The sequence below is a fragment of the Peromyscus maniculatus genome, chromosome 7 (genome assembly GCF_049852395.1).
Source record: "Peromyscus maniculatus bairdii isolate BWxNUB_F1_BW_parent chromosome 7, HU_Pman_BW_mat_3.1, whole genome shotgun sequence".
Taxonomy (NCBI): domain Eukaryota; kingdom Metazoa; phylum Chordata; class Mammalia; order Rodentia; family Cricetidae; genus Peromyscus; species Peromyscus maniculatus.
In genome coordinates, this window is record NC_134858.1 from 111,737,643 (window position 1) to 111,753,092 (window position 15,450).

The 15,450-nt window shown below is 48.3% G+C and overlaps 2 protein-coding genes across 4 annotated transcripts in view; both read left to right on the plus strand.

Annotated features, from left to right (window-relative positions):
* The first annotated feature begins 9,112 nt into the window (after positions 1-9,112).
* On the plus strand, positions 9,113-13,530 carry Tmppe (transmembrane protein with metallophosphoesterase domain). 3 transcript variants are annotated; one of them, XM_015990821.3, is made up of 2 exons: positions 9,113-9,253; positions 11,899-13,530. In XM_015990821.3, exon 2 carries the CDS (start codon positions 12,010-12,012, stop codon positions 13,351-13,353), a length of 1,344 nt encoding a protein of 447 aa, XP_015846307.1. In that variant the 5' UTR covers positions 9,113-9,253; positions 11,899-12,009; the 3' UTR covers positions 13,354-13,530. The 3 variants fall into 3 exon arrangements, with proteins under 3 accessions (XP_015846307.1, XP_015846326.1, XP_006970321.1); XM_015990840.3 differs by lacking the exon at positions 9,113-9,253 and adding an exon at positions 9,415-9,539; XM_006970259.4 differs by lacking the exon at positions 9,113-9,253 and adding an exon at positions 9,473-10,046.
* Positions 9,119-15,450, plus strand: part of Glb1 (galactosidase beta 1) — a 78,934-nt gene continuing 72,602 nt past the window's right edge. The window contains exon 1 of the mRNA XM_076577284.1: positions 9,119-9,253. Within this exon, the coding sequence (XP_076433399.1) occupies positions 9,143-9,253 (111 nt within the window). The 5' untranslated portion in view covers positions 9,119-9,142. The remainder of the gene's footprint in view (positions 9,254-15,450) is intronic.

A 15,450-nucleotide genomic window follows, 5' to 3' on the forward strand; every position in this document is an offset into this window, starting at 1 on the left:
CCTCTGAGTTAGTTATTTGGGATGGGGCCGTTGGGACAGGAAATGTCCATTTACAAGACAGGCTCTTATTATATAGCCTTGGATGTCCTGGAATTCACAGAGATCTGCCTGCCTCTGCCTCCTGAGTGTTGTGATTAACGAGTGTGCCAACATGCCTGGCTCAGTTTTAACTTTTTAACTCTTGATTTTCATTGTTTTTTCAGATGTCTCTTTATATATATATTACTAAGGGTAGAATCCTGAGGCCCACTCTTTGTTCAAGCAAGTATGAAGTGCACTTGGGATCTAGTAGCTAAAAGGATTCTTGGGCAATTGCTTTTTCTCAGTTTTTGGGCCAAATTGATAATCATTTTCCAGCTGATCAATTGTTGCAATTCACCCAAATGCATTCCATTATATTTCCTAAGATTGTGATGAAAGATCCTGTAAGAGATGATTTGCTGGTTTTTGCTGATGGTTCCTCCAACGGGAGAGCTGCTTCTGTTATCAATGGTAAAGGTTACATAGTACAAACAACTCCAGCTCCAGCTCAGATAGTAGAATTGAGAGCTGTGACTATGGTTTTCCAGCTTCTTGTAAATAGTGCATTTAATTTTTATACATATAGATGGTCATTATATTTATAGAGCTCTTTAAGTTATAGAAACTGTTCCCTGCATTGGGACTAGTAATGGTCAGGTTAAGATGCTGATTCAGCAAATTCAAGATGCCATTCATCAAAGAAAGTTACCGTGCTTTGTGGGTCATATTAGAGCTCTTTCCAATCTTCCTGGCCTTTAGCTAACAGTAATGGATCAGCTGATAAATTAACACGGACAATCACCTTATCCCAGGTAGAATTACCTCAACAGTCACATGCCCTTCATCATCAGAATACCAGGAGTTTAAAAACCAATTTGGCCTTACCAAGGAAGTTGCTCATCAGATCATTAAACAACATTTGCCTGTGCCTTACTTTGGGGTAAATCCTCCTGGCTTTCTTCCTAATCATTTATGGCAAATAGATGTTACTCATATTGTGAAATTTGGTAAATTAAAATATATGCACGTGACAATAGATACTTATTTGTAACTCAAATGATAGATGATCTTTTAATAAAACCCAGAGCCTGATATTGGGATAAAAGCTGAAAGATCAGAGAAGCAGAGCAAACCACAACCACCACCTCTTACCTCTCCAACTCCTCAGTGTTGATATAACCAACCGTCTTATTAAATAAGAAACACAGAAACAATGTAAAAGGAAAGCCGAGAGGTCAGAGCTCAGAGCTAAAATCTCACCCTTCCGCCTGCGGTGTCCCAGCTTCCCGAAAGAGAGACCTATTTCCTGTCTGTTCGTCTATTTACAGTATTTTGTTCTGCCTTCTCATTGGTTGTAAACCCAAACACGTGACTGCCTCGTCACTGTCTGAATGTACAGCCCCCTAGGTCTTAAAGGCATATGTCTCCAAAGCTGGCTGTATCCCTGAACACACAGAGATCTATGGGATTAAAGGCGTGTGCCACCACCGCCACACTCTTGCTATGGCTCTAATAGCTCTGACCCCCGGGGAACTTTATTTATTAACATACAATCAAAATCACATTTCAGTACAATTAGAATACCACTACACCTCAGCTTGAAAGAGCCTCTAGCTGAGAGAGACGCTTCTGCTGAAAAGTCTTTAGTTCCCGTCTCCTCATGCCTTATATACCTTTCTCCACCCAGCCATCACTTCTTGGGATTAAAAACATGTGTGCTTCTCAGTACTGGGATTAAAGGTGTGTGCCACCACTGCCTGACCTCTATGTTTAATCTAGTGGCTTGTTCTGTTCTCTGATCTTCAGGCACTTTTTATTAGGGTACACAGTATATCACCACACTTATTCAGGATTTTTGATGGTCAGTGCACAATCTGGAGAAGCCACTAACCATGTAATTGCTCATTGCCTGAAATGTTTCTCCTACATGGGGATACCAAAGTTATTAAAACTGATAATGGATCTGGATATCTTAGTAAAGCATTTCAGCAAATTTGTTCCCAGTGGAAAACTGAGCATAAAACAGCCATTCCTTATAATACTCCAGGAAAAGGCATCATTGAGTGAGCCCATGGCAGTCTCAAGATGCAGCTTCAAAAAATTAAGAGGGGAGAGTTATACCCTCAATCACCACATAATACATTGATCATGCCCTCTTCGTTTTGAATTTTTTGAATGTGGATGCCTGTGAGCAATCTGCCACAGATAGACTTTAGCATGACAGCACTTGAGCAACTTTTGTTCATATGAAATTAAAAGATCCCTGCTCTGGATTATGGAAGGGTCCCAACATTGTTTCATATGGGGCCGAGGGCATGTTTATGTTTTTCCACAGGAAGAAAATGAAGCTTGATGGCTGCCTGCGTGCTTGGTGAAGTATGTGGATCGAGGAATGCTGTCCCTGATGACACTGTGGCTGCTGACACACCCCCAGAGGAACTGAAGTGAGATTCACTGAACCTGTGTTCCCGATCCTCTGATGTTACATCCTGCAGTTTGGGATAGACCTGCTGCACAAATGTCCCAGACCTCTGGGAGTTCCATTATTCTGAATCTGACCGAGGAATGCCTATCTGTTTGTGACTGGGTGCTTGGCCATTTAGCCACACCACATCTTGGGACACAGAGGTCACCTTTGCCAATATAGTGTTCATCTACTGATTGCCTAGAGAAAATAGAAGGCCTGGAGAACAGCTGCCTCAGAGTTTTCCCTCTGTGGGAAAGAGACTCATTGGAGCAATCAAACACTATTATAGAGGCAGTGTGCTAGACTGGTTGAGAAATCAAATTGGAGGTACTGAAGAGGCCTCCCAGACTGATGAAGAGGAACTGGAACAAAAGTTTTGCTGCTATTTGGTACTCCGGGACTGGACAGCTCAAATGTATCTTTGGAAGTTGGTGGCAGCAATGTACTGGACTTTAGGAGAGGGAAAAGAAAAGGTTCAGAATTATGAGGTTACTCATATCTCACCCACCACAAAAACATTTTCTTGTCCCTTGATTTGGATTAAAGTCTTTGAGAATTGTAATTTAACCAATTGTTTGTCCATTGCTAAATTCATATTAGAATTATGTTAACTGTTAATGTTAAGATATTGTTGTAAAAATGGGGCATAAGCTGAATGCTTTATTTGAAGTTGTATAATTATTAAAGATAAGAGCTCATTTGAAATGTCAGTCTAAATTTAACTGGATGTGTGTAACCTCTTCTGTTTACAATGAAAGTATTACTGGAAGGAAAAAGGTTAGAGCTCATCTGAGAAGAATTTGGTATGATGCTAAAGGAGTCCTTAGATTTGATGTGGTTGTATCAGGAGTTTACTGTTTTAAAAAAGGCAAAGTTGGATTTTGATGCAGCTAAAATTGCTGTGAACATCCTGGACCATTTAAAAAGGCCATTCTATCTTGATCATCCTCTACTCCTTTACTAGGAGGTATAGCAGCCATAAGGAGCATGTGGATTGCTATGATTATTCCAGCTACTAGCAAGCTCTTAGTGGAAAGCTGATTCAAACAGAGCTGCATAGAGTTAAGCTCTGCACACTCCTTTGCCAGAGGCTGGTAGTCAGAGATGGGTAAATCCTTCTTACCACCTATCAACCTAAGACAGGGCACCCTTGGTGGTAAGTGTGTTTCAAAGACGGGTAAGACTGGATGGTTGAAGAAGGTGACCTAAGACAGGCACAGTCATGTGAAGGGTCCAAGAAAAGGGGGAATATGTGGGGGCCCACAGAGACCCCAGTTTGTGGTTTGTTTCCGTCTTGACTCAAAGTCAGTGAGTCTGAGCTTGTTTTCCCCTGCAAGGTTGCATAAAAGGATGTTTTGGCCAAAGGCATGGTTACCAGGTATCTTATACTTCAAGGCCTATTTACAGGATGCTTTGCCATAAGACAAGGTCACCAGATGTCTTGAGTACTAAGGAGATGTTTACACTTGACTGTACTTTGTACCTTGAACTGTGATGTCCTTGAAAGGGGGAGGTCTTTTTGCCCCCTTGCCTTGGGTATATAAAGACTGTGAGTAATAAACTCAGGTGTCTGTGGTATTGATCCAGAGCCCTCCTGAAGCTATCCTGTGTCTTTTTCTTCATCTACATCTATATCTCATAGCTGTCATTTCCCAATTCCACCCTCCTCCCTTTAGAACCGTTCGACAGGATGAGCGGGACACAACAGCCATTCCTGTCTCCTCTCTATCCAGGGGCAGTCCTTTGTCATCTGGGACAAATATCCCTGCTGCTTCTCCCTGTTCCCTTCCTCTGCCTCTATCTCCTGTCTTTGTCCCTTATCCCTGCCCTCTGTTCCTCTGGGGCAAATAAATCTCCTTTGTGCTAAGAACTTGGTCTGTGAATTTGGTCTTGGAGATCCTGAACTGATATTTTTCCTTTCAGTGGGGCCAGAAAGATGGCTCACTAGGTAAAATCACCCTGACAACGTGAGTTTGATCCCTGTGACCTACATGGTAGAAGAGAACTCACTACTGCAAGTTGTCCTCTGACCTCCACATGTTCATTTTGGCATGTATGTACCCCCCACATACACACATGAATGCATAAATATAATAATGTGGGGGTTTGAGAAAAAGGGGCTGGAGAGAGCTCAATGTGGGGAACCAGCCCCCACATTTATTTTTACCCCAGGGACTCTTTCTCGAGACAGGGTTTCTCTGCATAGCTTTGCGCCTTTCCTGGAGCTCACTTGGTAGCCCAGGCTGGCCTCGAACTCAGAGATCCGCCTGGCTCTGCCTCCCGAGTGCTGGGATTAAAGGCGTGCGCCGCCGCCGCCGCCGCCGCCGCCGCCGCCGCCGCCGCCGCCGCCACCCGGCTAACCCCAGGGACTCTTGAGGAATGAGGAATAAGAAACTTAGTTAGGAACAAAGAGGGGAGAGAAACAGAGAGAAAACACAGGATAGACTGGAGTGGACCTGGATCCTTATCCACCAGCCCAGAACGTCATTCCAAAGGTCTATTTATAACAATGCCAAGGGGTGGAGCAAAAGACCTCCCTCTTGCTAGTTACAGTCAAGTGTAGACCCTTACAAACACCTGGTACCCAGGCCCATGGTCCAGTCAGCCTCTTAGGCAGTACTGCTGGGTACAGCCACTAGGAAACCTAGTGGGTTACAACACCTCAGCATTTGAAAGCTCTGGCTACCCGTTGCCACTGTTGCACACCAGAACAGGATGACAGATCCTTATTGCCCAAACACTATACCCTCTAGTTGCAGGGCACAACGACTGGGGCAGAGCTGGAGGCCTCCTTCCTGATGGCTGGCATACATAGTACCAGAAGGAATGATGCAGACTGCCCAGAAAGAATTGCTGCTGTCAGTCCTTCTCAGCTCTGGACCCCACTTAGCACATTACCGACACGTGAGCAAGGTATTTATTCTACCTGCAGCAGTGTCCTGACAGTTATAGGTACAACCAACTACTTTCTGGCTGGATTTGAGACTCCACCCACTCCAGAGGTGAAAACTCAAGTTTGGTACTATATGTACCAAACCCTGTGACTGGCTAGTTGTAGGCACCAGGGGGAGGCTAAGGTTGTTTTTTTGGTAAGTAGATGCATGTTTGTGTTTACGTCCGTATAGGACTTTTCAGCTGAGGTCCAGGAAATCTCTTTTCTGGTATGGGTGGAGGTAACCGTGGAGAGGTGACCACAGAGATTGATAACCAGTCATGCTGGTGGGAATAAGCAGGCAGCTGTTGTTTTGGTATAATGTCCCAATGCTTAGAAAAGAATCCTATCTACATCACTCCTTCAAAGACTGAACATGGCTGAAGAGGCGGTAGAAAGAATTTAAGAGCCGGAGGAAGGGGTGGAGGGTTGTGGTGTCACTGTTTCCTTCTCAAATGATGTGACTGTCATCAGGAAGCAGAAGTTGCAGAGGGGACCAAACAATACTTGGGTCTTGCAGCCATGGAACAAAATAAGCAAAGCAATGACAGCCAGCTGTAATGTGGTAGTCATGGGTCTGGAGACAGGGTCACCAGACCCTCCCCTGGGATTCCTGTCACCATTCCTCCTCCCTGTACCCATCTGCTGATGACCTTGGGGAACGCTGGGTGTACAAGAAGAGGAAGGTTGAGGGGTCAAGACCTCGTGACACATGCCTCAACCATGTGTGGGTGACATGTTTCTCTAATGCAACTGCTTTTGAGTCACCCAGGCTCCTGTAATTAACCCCAGTAAAATCAATGATCTACCAAGCTGGACTTGGATGGAACCATTTCTTTCCACAGGTCATCAGGCTTTCACAGCCTTAACCTGCTGCACCATCCCCCAAACCCAAGAAAAGTTTATTCTTGCACATTAAAATTTGAAGGAAGAAGCTGGGTGGTGGCTGAGGCACATGCCTTTAATCCCAGCACTCTGGAGGCAGAGCCAGGCAGACCTCTGAGTTCGAGACCAGCCTGGTCTACAGGGTGAGTTCTAGGACAGCCAGGGCTACACAGAGAAACCCTGTTGTGAAAGAAAAAAGAAATGAAGACTTTCAATCTATCTGGGCCCTAAATGAGCATACAATTATGAGCATGCAGCCAGTGTGCAAGTGAGGCGCTTAGAGACATCAGGTCTAGGGATGTCTGTCTAAAGTGACAGGTAACCCAAGCTAGCCTCTTATTTGTGGCAATCCTCCTGCCTCAGTCCCTGGAGCGTTATGAGCCACCCCAGTACCCCCAGTATAGAACTAACTGTAATGGTCAAACTGGAGGTCCAGGTGAGAAAATGGCATGAGGACTTTAAAGTCTCATATGTCACTTACATAATTTAATGACACATTTATTTATCAAAATAGAATGTGAGAGTGGACACGGTGGTACACACCTTTAATCTTAGCATTTGGGAGTCAGAGGCAGGCAGATCTCTGTAATTCAAGACTATGGTGATATTTTGTATATGCTTTAACAAATAAAGCTTGTCTGAAGATCAGAGAGCAGAGCTAGCCACAGAGTTAGCCATAGAGGCCAGGCAGTGGTGGCACATACCTTTAATCTTAGCACTCAGGAGGCAGAGGCAGATGGATCTCTGCGAGTTCAGGCCACCCTGGACTACACAAGATTAATCCAGTCTAAAAGAGAAACAGAGCCAGGCGGTGATGGCTGTTAATCCCAGCACTAGAAAGGTTAAGACGTGATATGGCTGGGCAGAGAAAGGAATATAAGGCCAGAGGAGACAGGAGATGGGGGGGGAGGGTTCTTTAGGCTGAGGGATCAGGGTCATTCAGTCTAAGTATTCATGGAGACAGGATCTTCCCCTTTTGGCTGAGGAGCTGGTGAGGTGAGAAATAGCTATGCCTTGTTTCCTCTCATCTTTCAGCATTTACCCCATATCCGACTCCAGGTTTTTATTATAAGACCAATTAGTATTTGTACAACACAAGACCAGTCTGTTCTACATAGAGAGTTCCGGGGCAGCCAGAGCTACATAGTGAGACCCTTTCTTATAAAGCCAAAACAACAACAAAACTGTTGTAAGTTTGAGTACAGTCTGTACTACTTGAGATCCTGTTTTTTAAAGCTTAAATTAGGGGCTGGAGAGATGGCTCAGAGATTAAGAGCACTGGCTGCTCTTCCAGAGGACCTGGATTCAATTCCCAGGAGCCACATGGCAGCTCACAACTGTCTGTAACTACAGTTCCTAACACTCTTACACAGGCATACATATGCAGGCAAAACACCAATACACTTAAAAAGTAAATGAATAAATATTCTAAAAAAGGGTTGTGGTGGCACATGGCTCTAATTCCAGAACTCGGGAGGCAGAGGCAGGTGGATCTTTGTGAGTTTGAGGCCAGCCTGGGCTACAGAGTGAGTTCCAGGATAGCCAGGATTGTTTCACAGAGAAAGCCTGTCTCACCACCCCTGCAAAAGAACAGTTTTGTTTATTTATTCTTATATTACATGTATATAGTGTATATTTGTGTGTACATGTGGAGGTCAGAGGATAGTGAGAAGCTGTCTCAGAAAAATAAATAGCTAAATAAGAGAAAACAAATAAAGAAAAGAACAAAATAGGGATTTAGGGGTATGGTCCAATAGTAGAATACTTGCTTGGTATTAATGAGGACCTGTGCACTGCAAAAATAAATAAAAATTGCCGGGCGGTGGTGGCGCACGCCTTTAATCCCAGCACTCGGGAGGCAGAGCCAGGCGGATCTCTGTGAGTTCGAGGCCAGCCTGGGCTACCAAGTGAGCTCCAGGAAAGGCGCAAAGCTACGCAGAGAAACCCTGTCTCGAAAAACAAAACAAAACAAAAATAAATAAATAAATAGATAGATAGATAGATAGATAGATAGATAGATAGATGATAGATAGATAGATAGATAGATAGATAGATAGATAGATAAATAAAAATGAAACAAGGCCTGAAATAAATGAATATTGTTAGACGACAACCCATTAAAGCTGGAAAACCTTGAGTATGTCTATTTAAATCAACCTCACTTAAACCAGAGGTGGCGGCACGTGACTGTAATTCCAGCACTCACGAGGCAGTAGACCAGAAGTTAACAGTGGGAAGTGCCACTGTTCTTTCTCACCACTAAAATTCGAGGCAGCCTGGGGCTGGCAGTTCAAAATAACTTCCCCATAGCCGAGTCACACTTAGAATCCCTCAATAACCTGGCGCAGCGCTTCTCCAACTTTAGCATGCACTGAAACTCAGAGCTGGGTCCTGTCCTAGAGTCTCTGTTTCGAGGACCCCTTTCCCAAATTTGAGTGGCCTGGCCTGTGGACCACACTTTGTGAGCGTCAGACCACGTGCTAGGGAGGGTTTACGGGGCTAGGCTTCTACTGCTGGGGGCAGTGGGGACTGGCTGTTTCCCGGCTCCGTTCTTTCTTGGTAGCCGAGACAGCCTGAGGGCCCCGGTGGATGACCAGCCCCTGCGCTCAATCAAGGCTGATTTAGGGGAACCGCCATTCCAGAGGGACACGCAGATGCGGGCAATGATTAAACAACAGCTGCTCCGGAGTCACGTGGCCGGGAGAGGCTGGGTCTGCGCTCGGAGCCCAGAGCCGCGGGGGGGGGGGGGGGGGGCGGGGCGGGAGGCGGGTCCTGCTGGGGCGGGTCCTGGCTGAGGGTCCTCAGGCCCGGAGCCGGAGCGGCTGGCCAGAGTGCCCATGGCCGAGTGGAGCGATTCCACCCGATCGCCGTCATGGCTCCGGGTCCCGCTGTGCACGCTGCTCCTGCTACTGGCGTCGCTCCTGCTGGGCGCTGCGCAAGGCGTCCATGTAAGTCTTCGGTGCCACCGCGCGGGGACGCTCCGGCGCTGGGAAGCGGCCAGAGGCCCAGGGAAGCCGCGGCTCTGCAACGCGGGAATCCGGGGGACCCTCAGTCACCCCTCGGAGCAGGCGGGCCGCCGAGGCGCAGGCAGTGGCCAGGCCTCCCTTAGGGGGCGGGCCGGCCGGCGGGGCGCGCGTCCTTCCTGGTTGCTGGCGCGCGTGGGTTCCGCTGCGGCGGTGCCTTGCGCGCGGACTTGCTTCCCCGTTTGTGCAACGCGATCGGGGGTTAGCTGAGGTGCGCCCGCATCTTTCCAGCTTCGGTTTCTGGGGAGAGGGGCTCCAGGCTGCGCGGGGTTGCGGGAGGGCTCCTCGGGCCGTGGCGTGGGGCGCGATCCTTGCGGAGTTCGGGCTTCACGGAGCGCTCCGGAAGGAGAAAAATGGGGTCAGGAGAGGTTCCTGCAGTGGGGTCACAGGAATATTTGAATTAGGGGACATCGCCCTTCTCAAACATCTTGTCAGCTTCTTGCTAGCCACCTGCTGGCTGCTTTTAGTTTGGGGTGTTCATTGCCTTTCTGGAAGCCTTTCCTCTTTTAAAGTTGAGGGTGGGAAGAGGCAAACTGCCCCAGGCGAGATCTCTGGGGGCAGGGCGGGGGGGAGAGGGGGGCTGAGGCGCGTTGGACACGGCAGCCGGGGAGGTTCGCACCGAACCTGTGAAGGGGACAGTGCGTGGTGGAACACAGTTGCTGCTACTTTGCATTTTGAACGAATCAGCTTGGGGCCGTCCAGATGGACTGAGTCGGGGGTAAGTTAACGTACAAGTTAGTAGACTTTAAGCCTTACAACTTGCCAAAATTACGCTCTTGGAAATGGCACACGTTTATCTAAAACCAGAGTTGAAACTTATAAGTTTTGAAAAAGAGTTGCTGAGAATGCTTTCATTTAAGGAAAGGGTTATTGCAAATTGAGTGCCTGCTGCTCCGTCTGAGCGTGCCATCCTTGAGAACCAATGGGCAGAGGCTCATGGGAACAGGTAGGGTAGAGGGCAGAAAGGAACCCATAATTCCTTCAGTATCAGTATGGACAGGAAGAGGTAAGAGTTTACGGAGGTCATCGGCCTGGTGTAATTCGTTAGGTAAGAAGTGGGAGAGGCCCTGGGAGAGGCCTCTGCAGAGGTTGCTGTCTCATGGAGAATCTAGGTACCATCTTGAGCCCTTAGACTAGGGTCAAAGAGAGATACCAGTCGAATATAGCTTTCCATTGTTTTTTTTGTTTGCATCTGCAACATTAACTCTCAAACTTTAGTCCTAGATGAAAATTTAAAATGCGTGCTTTCTTTTTTTTGTTTTTTCAAGACAGGGTTTCTCTGTATAGCCCTGACTGTCCTGGAACTCACTCTGTAGACCAGGCTGGCCTCAAACTCAGAGATCTGCCTGGCTCCACCTCCCAGAGTGCAACACCAGCAGCCAGCCATAATAAACCGGGCTGGAGAGATGGCCCAACGGTTAAGAGCACTGGCTGCTCTTCCAAAGGACCCATTCCTAGCACCCACATGGCAGCTCACAACTGTAATTCTAGTTCCAGGGGATTTGACACCTTCACACCAATGCATATAAAATAAAGTTTAAAAAAAGAGAAGAAAAAGAAAAAAAAAAGAAGTCATAAACCAATTGCACAAAATACATTGTATGAAAAAGAAATGTCTCAGAATTTTCAGACAGAGTTGTAGTTACGCTAAGTCTGTTCTTTTGTTTTTAATGACAAGGTCTCATGAAGCCCAAGGTGACCTCTAACTTGGTATGTAGTCAAACATAGCCTTGAACTTCTGACCCTCCTGCCTTTCCCTCTCAGGTGCCTGTTTATGTAGTGAGGAGGGCGGAACCCAGGCCTTTGTTTGCGCTAAGCACTCTACCAACTCAGCTACGCCCCAGGCCCAGAAGTCAGCTTTTTATGTTGACCTTTGCAGTCTGCAGTGAACTCACGTGTTGGTGGTCTTTGAAAAACTCTATTGTGCACTCACAGAAAGAGTGAGAATGGAAAGGCAGTGATGTTTAATACTGTTACGAAAAGAGTTTTGACTTAGGGAGAGATTTTCCCTAGACTTCATGCTGAGAGCTGATAATTTAGAGTGTTTTTCCTATTATTAAAAAAGGGAAACAATTCATACCCATTGAGGGGAACCTTTAAACATATGAAACACTGTTAGGACAATGAGCACTGAGGCTGGAGATGTGGCCTGCCTGGTAGAGTGCCTGCCTAGCATGCATGAAGCCTGGGATTCCATCCTCAGAACCACATAAACCAACCACCCATGGCAGAGCACACCTATAATCCCAGCACTTGTTAGGTGGAGGCAGGAAGATTGGCAATTCAGATATACTTAGCTATGCTGTGAATTCAAGGCCAACTTGGCCTATGTGAGACCTGTCATAAAAAAGAATAAAAAGAAGGAAAGAACAAAATAAAACTATCCATCACGCATCACGCCGTGATTGCGGTGTATTTTAATAATAAAGCATAGCAACCAACTCATATTTTAGTGGCTTGGACTTGAGGCAGGTTGGAGCTGTGTAAGTGGTCTGTGGGCTTTTGTTGGATGGGGATGAGGATGCTTTAATAATCTATCCCACAAAGCTGATGCCAGTTCCTGGTTGCAGGCGGAGCTCATCTGGAAGTCTCTCACTGGCCACTGTCCTTTCTAAAGAAGTCACTTGCCTTCCCGAGTCCGCCTGCCCTGGGCTGCTGGGGACTCTCTGGGAGCTGAGAGAATGGTACTCTTCAGGCAGCTGTCCCTGGGTTCCAAGGCTGCCCTGGCTGCAGCCACTGTCTTCGTGTCCATGATCCTCTCCCGCTCCTTTCTGGCTGAGACTCTCGAGCTCCGGGCCTGGCGCTGGCTGTTCCGCCTGCAGCTGGCCCTGTTTGTCAACTCCCTCATGCTCATTGGTTCCTTGTACATCTGGCGGAGCACGGTGAGCAGCCTCAGCCATTCCCCTGCTGTGGAATCCACCTGTTTCCAGCTTTGGAAGCTGGTTGTCGTGGCATTTCTGGCCCTGGCACATTCCAGTTTCTTCACCATGCTCTTCTTGGTGGCCGAGGAACCCTATGTGTTTTCCTTAGCAGCCTACTCCTGCCTGGGTGCTTACATTATTATGGTTTTCTTCCTTTGTATCTTGAACGCCATGGAGCAGGCCTACCAGTTCTTAGCCTGGCGCACTGGTAGGGTGGTGGGCAGCCTTGACAAGACAAGGCACCTGGTGCTCAGGCCTGCCCTGGCGGTGGCAGTGACAGCCGTACTCAGTACCATTGGCCTTCTGAATGCTGCCCAGCCCCCAGTGGTGAAAACCGTGGAGGTGCCCATCCATCAGCTACCCGCCTCTATGAATAACCTCAAGATTGTGCTCCTTTCGGACATTCACTTGGGGCCCACGGTGGGCAGAACCAAGATGGAGATGTTTGTAAGGATGGTGAACAGGCTAGAGCCCGACATCACCGTGATCGTGGGTGACCTCTCCGATTCAGAGGCCTCCACCCTGCGGACGGCAGTTGCTCCTTTGGGCCAGCTCCGTGCCCGTCTGGGCACCTACTTCGTCACGGGTAATCACGAATACTACACGTCGGATGTCAGCAACTGGTTCGCACTGCTAGAATCCTTGCATGTCCGACCTCTGCATAACGAGAACGTGAAGATTTCTGCCCCCAGGGACCAGGACGGTGGTGGGGCTGATAAAGAGTGGGTCTGCCTGGCGGGCGTGGATGACATAGAAGCGGACATCCTTCACTACGCCGGCCACGGCATGGACCTTGACAAAGCTCTGGAGGGCTGCAGCCCAGACAGCGCCACCATCTTGCTGGCTCACCAGCCTCTGGCTGCCAAGAGAGCCCTCCAGGCTCGGCCCGATATAAACTTAATTCTTTCTGGGCACACTCACGCCGGGCAGATCTTCCCCTGGAATGTCGCAGCCTATCTCCTGAACCCTTTCTTTGCTGGACTCTACCAAGTAGGCCAGGCTACATTTGTGTATGTCAGTCCAGGCACGGCCTACTATGGGATACCCATGAGGTTGGGGAGCAGGGCGGAAATCACAGAACTCATCCTGTGGCGGGCTCCCTAAGCCTGCCTCAGTGGCCCTGCCCTGCCTTGTCCTTACCCAACACCTTTGTCCATCTCCTGCTCCGGCCTAGCCCTGCCAGAACCCTTCGGCCACAGCCTGCTGGGAACATCGATTTGCAAGGGAACCACCCGGCTGCCTGACAAGTTCAGGCTGATTAAACTCCTCAGATAATCAGTTGCTTTTTGGTAGTACACCTGTGAGTCCACTCGGCCACATCCATGCCAACACACGTTTGTTTTCCAGCCTGCTGTAGAGAAGAGGTCCTTTTGTAGAGGGTACAGTGGTTGGAAAGGACACCTTAGTTCAAACTCAGGGAGAAGCAGGAACACTTGTCTCCTGTGGGGTTAACCCTGGGTAGGACTTGGGTGGGTTCTGAAATGTCTTGATCTGGAGACAGTTGGTCTGGGCATGGACCATGTTGAGAGGTCAGTTGAGATGGGCGCCATCCCTCTGCTTGCTGGAGGACTGTATCCCTTTCCCCCTTGGTTCAGTCAAGGTCACCTTTATTGAGGACCATCAGTAGAACCCATGAGAACACGGGGCCCTTCCTGTCTTGACCTTGAGGGGTGCTGATTGCTGGGCTTGGTGGCTGGAGAAGAAATCATGGGAATCGTGGTAGGTGACGGCTCTAGTCTCTTCCTATCTTGGCGGCTCTGAATCCTGGTTCTGTGTTGTCTTTGGATGTTTTCTGTGTTCAGGGGTGAGGGAAGGACTCTGATGTGATGAGGTGTGTCCCAAGGCGGAGTGTGGTGCAGGGACAGAGCACTTGCCTGGAAGGTGCCCGACTGAGTTCCAACCCAGCATCACAAAACAAAACTGTAAGGTGGGGGGAGAGAGAGGGAGGGAGGGAGGGAGGGAGGGAGAGAGAGAGAGAGAGAGAGAGAGAGAGAGAGAGAGAGAGAGAGAGAGAGAGAGAGAACGAGAACAAACACGTACATGTGAAGGGATGCCAAGTCCTTCTGAAAGGTCATTCTATGGCCTGATGGTTAAGTAGCTTTACTGGTCATGGTGAGTGCGGGATTCTTAGTACAGATAAACATTAAACAAGGCCTTAGAAACCCATGCGCCCTTCAAAGTGGCTTGCTTGTTTGAGGCCGGCTTCAGTTCACTCATAGCCAGATGGAGTGAGGCCTCTAAGAGTTACTAATGGCGGGAGGCCATCTGTCACCGTTGGATGACTTGGGAGATTAGAGCCCCCTCCCCATCACCCAAGGTTTGCGTCTGAGCTTTTGGTGAGAGGCTGAGGTTTCTTGTCTACCCATAGGAAAGCTGAAGTTGATAAGACTGTGATCTACCTCTGCCCCTGCCCGTTCCCCCAGGCCCTGGCTCTGGAATGACAGGACTGGCTTACCTGGCTGTGGGGGTGGGGGTGGGTGTCGGCGGCAGGAGACGATGGACTCTAATCCATCTACCTTGGCCTCTGGCAACAGAAGCATAGGGTCATCCCTAGGGCTTCTAGACCCACAAGAAAAACAAAGAGGGGCTGGAGAGATGGCTCAAGGGTTAAGAGCACTGGCTGCTCTTCCAGAGGACCCGAGTTCAATTCCCAGCAACCACATGGTGGTTCACAACCATCTATATTGAGTTTTGGTGTCCTCTTCTGGAGTGCAGGCAGAACACTATATACATAATAAATAAATCTTAAAAAAAAGAAAGAAAGAAAAACAAAAGGAGCTATCTTGTGCAATGTCTGCAGATTGCTGGTCTAGCCTTTGCCAGGGGTGAGAGAGACTTTGCCCTTTTTATATCAGAAAGCTGCTCTTAGGAAAAGGCCTCATTGAGATGTGTTGAGGAACATCTGAGTAGCTTAGACTCAGCCTGGAGTTCTCTGGAGGGAGGCACAGGTGCCCTCTGCCTGGAGAGGGGCTTCCTGCTGCTTATGAGGGGGGCTGATATCTGGCAGTGACATGTCCTCCTTAGGTCCCTGGCTTCCATCAGCCCCGAAATGGGTGTAATTCCTGTATCTACCTCAAGGCTGCTTTGGCTGGGAAAATGTGGCACTGTACCCATAGTCGGCATTTAGTGTTATGTTCACACCAGTGCTAATCAGAGACCTGCTAAGGAATGTGCCTGGAGAGTCTCTGGAGCAGGCAGGCC

Coding starts and splice junctions, on each gene's coding strand:
- Tmppe (XM_015990821.3), top strand. CDS start 12,010: ATGGTACTCTTCAGGCAGCTGTCCCTGGGTTCCAAGGCTGCCCTGGCT.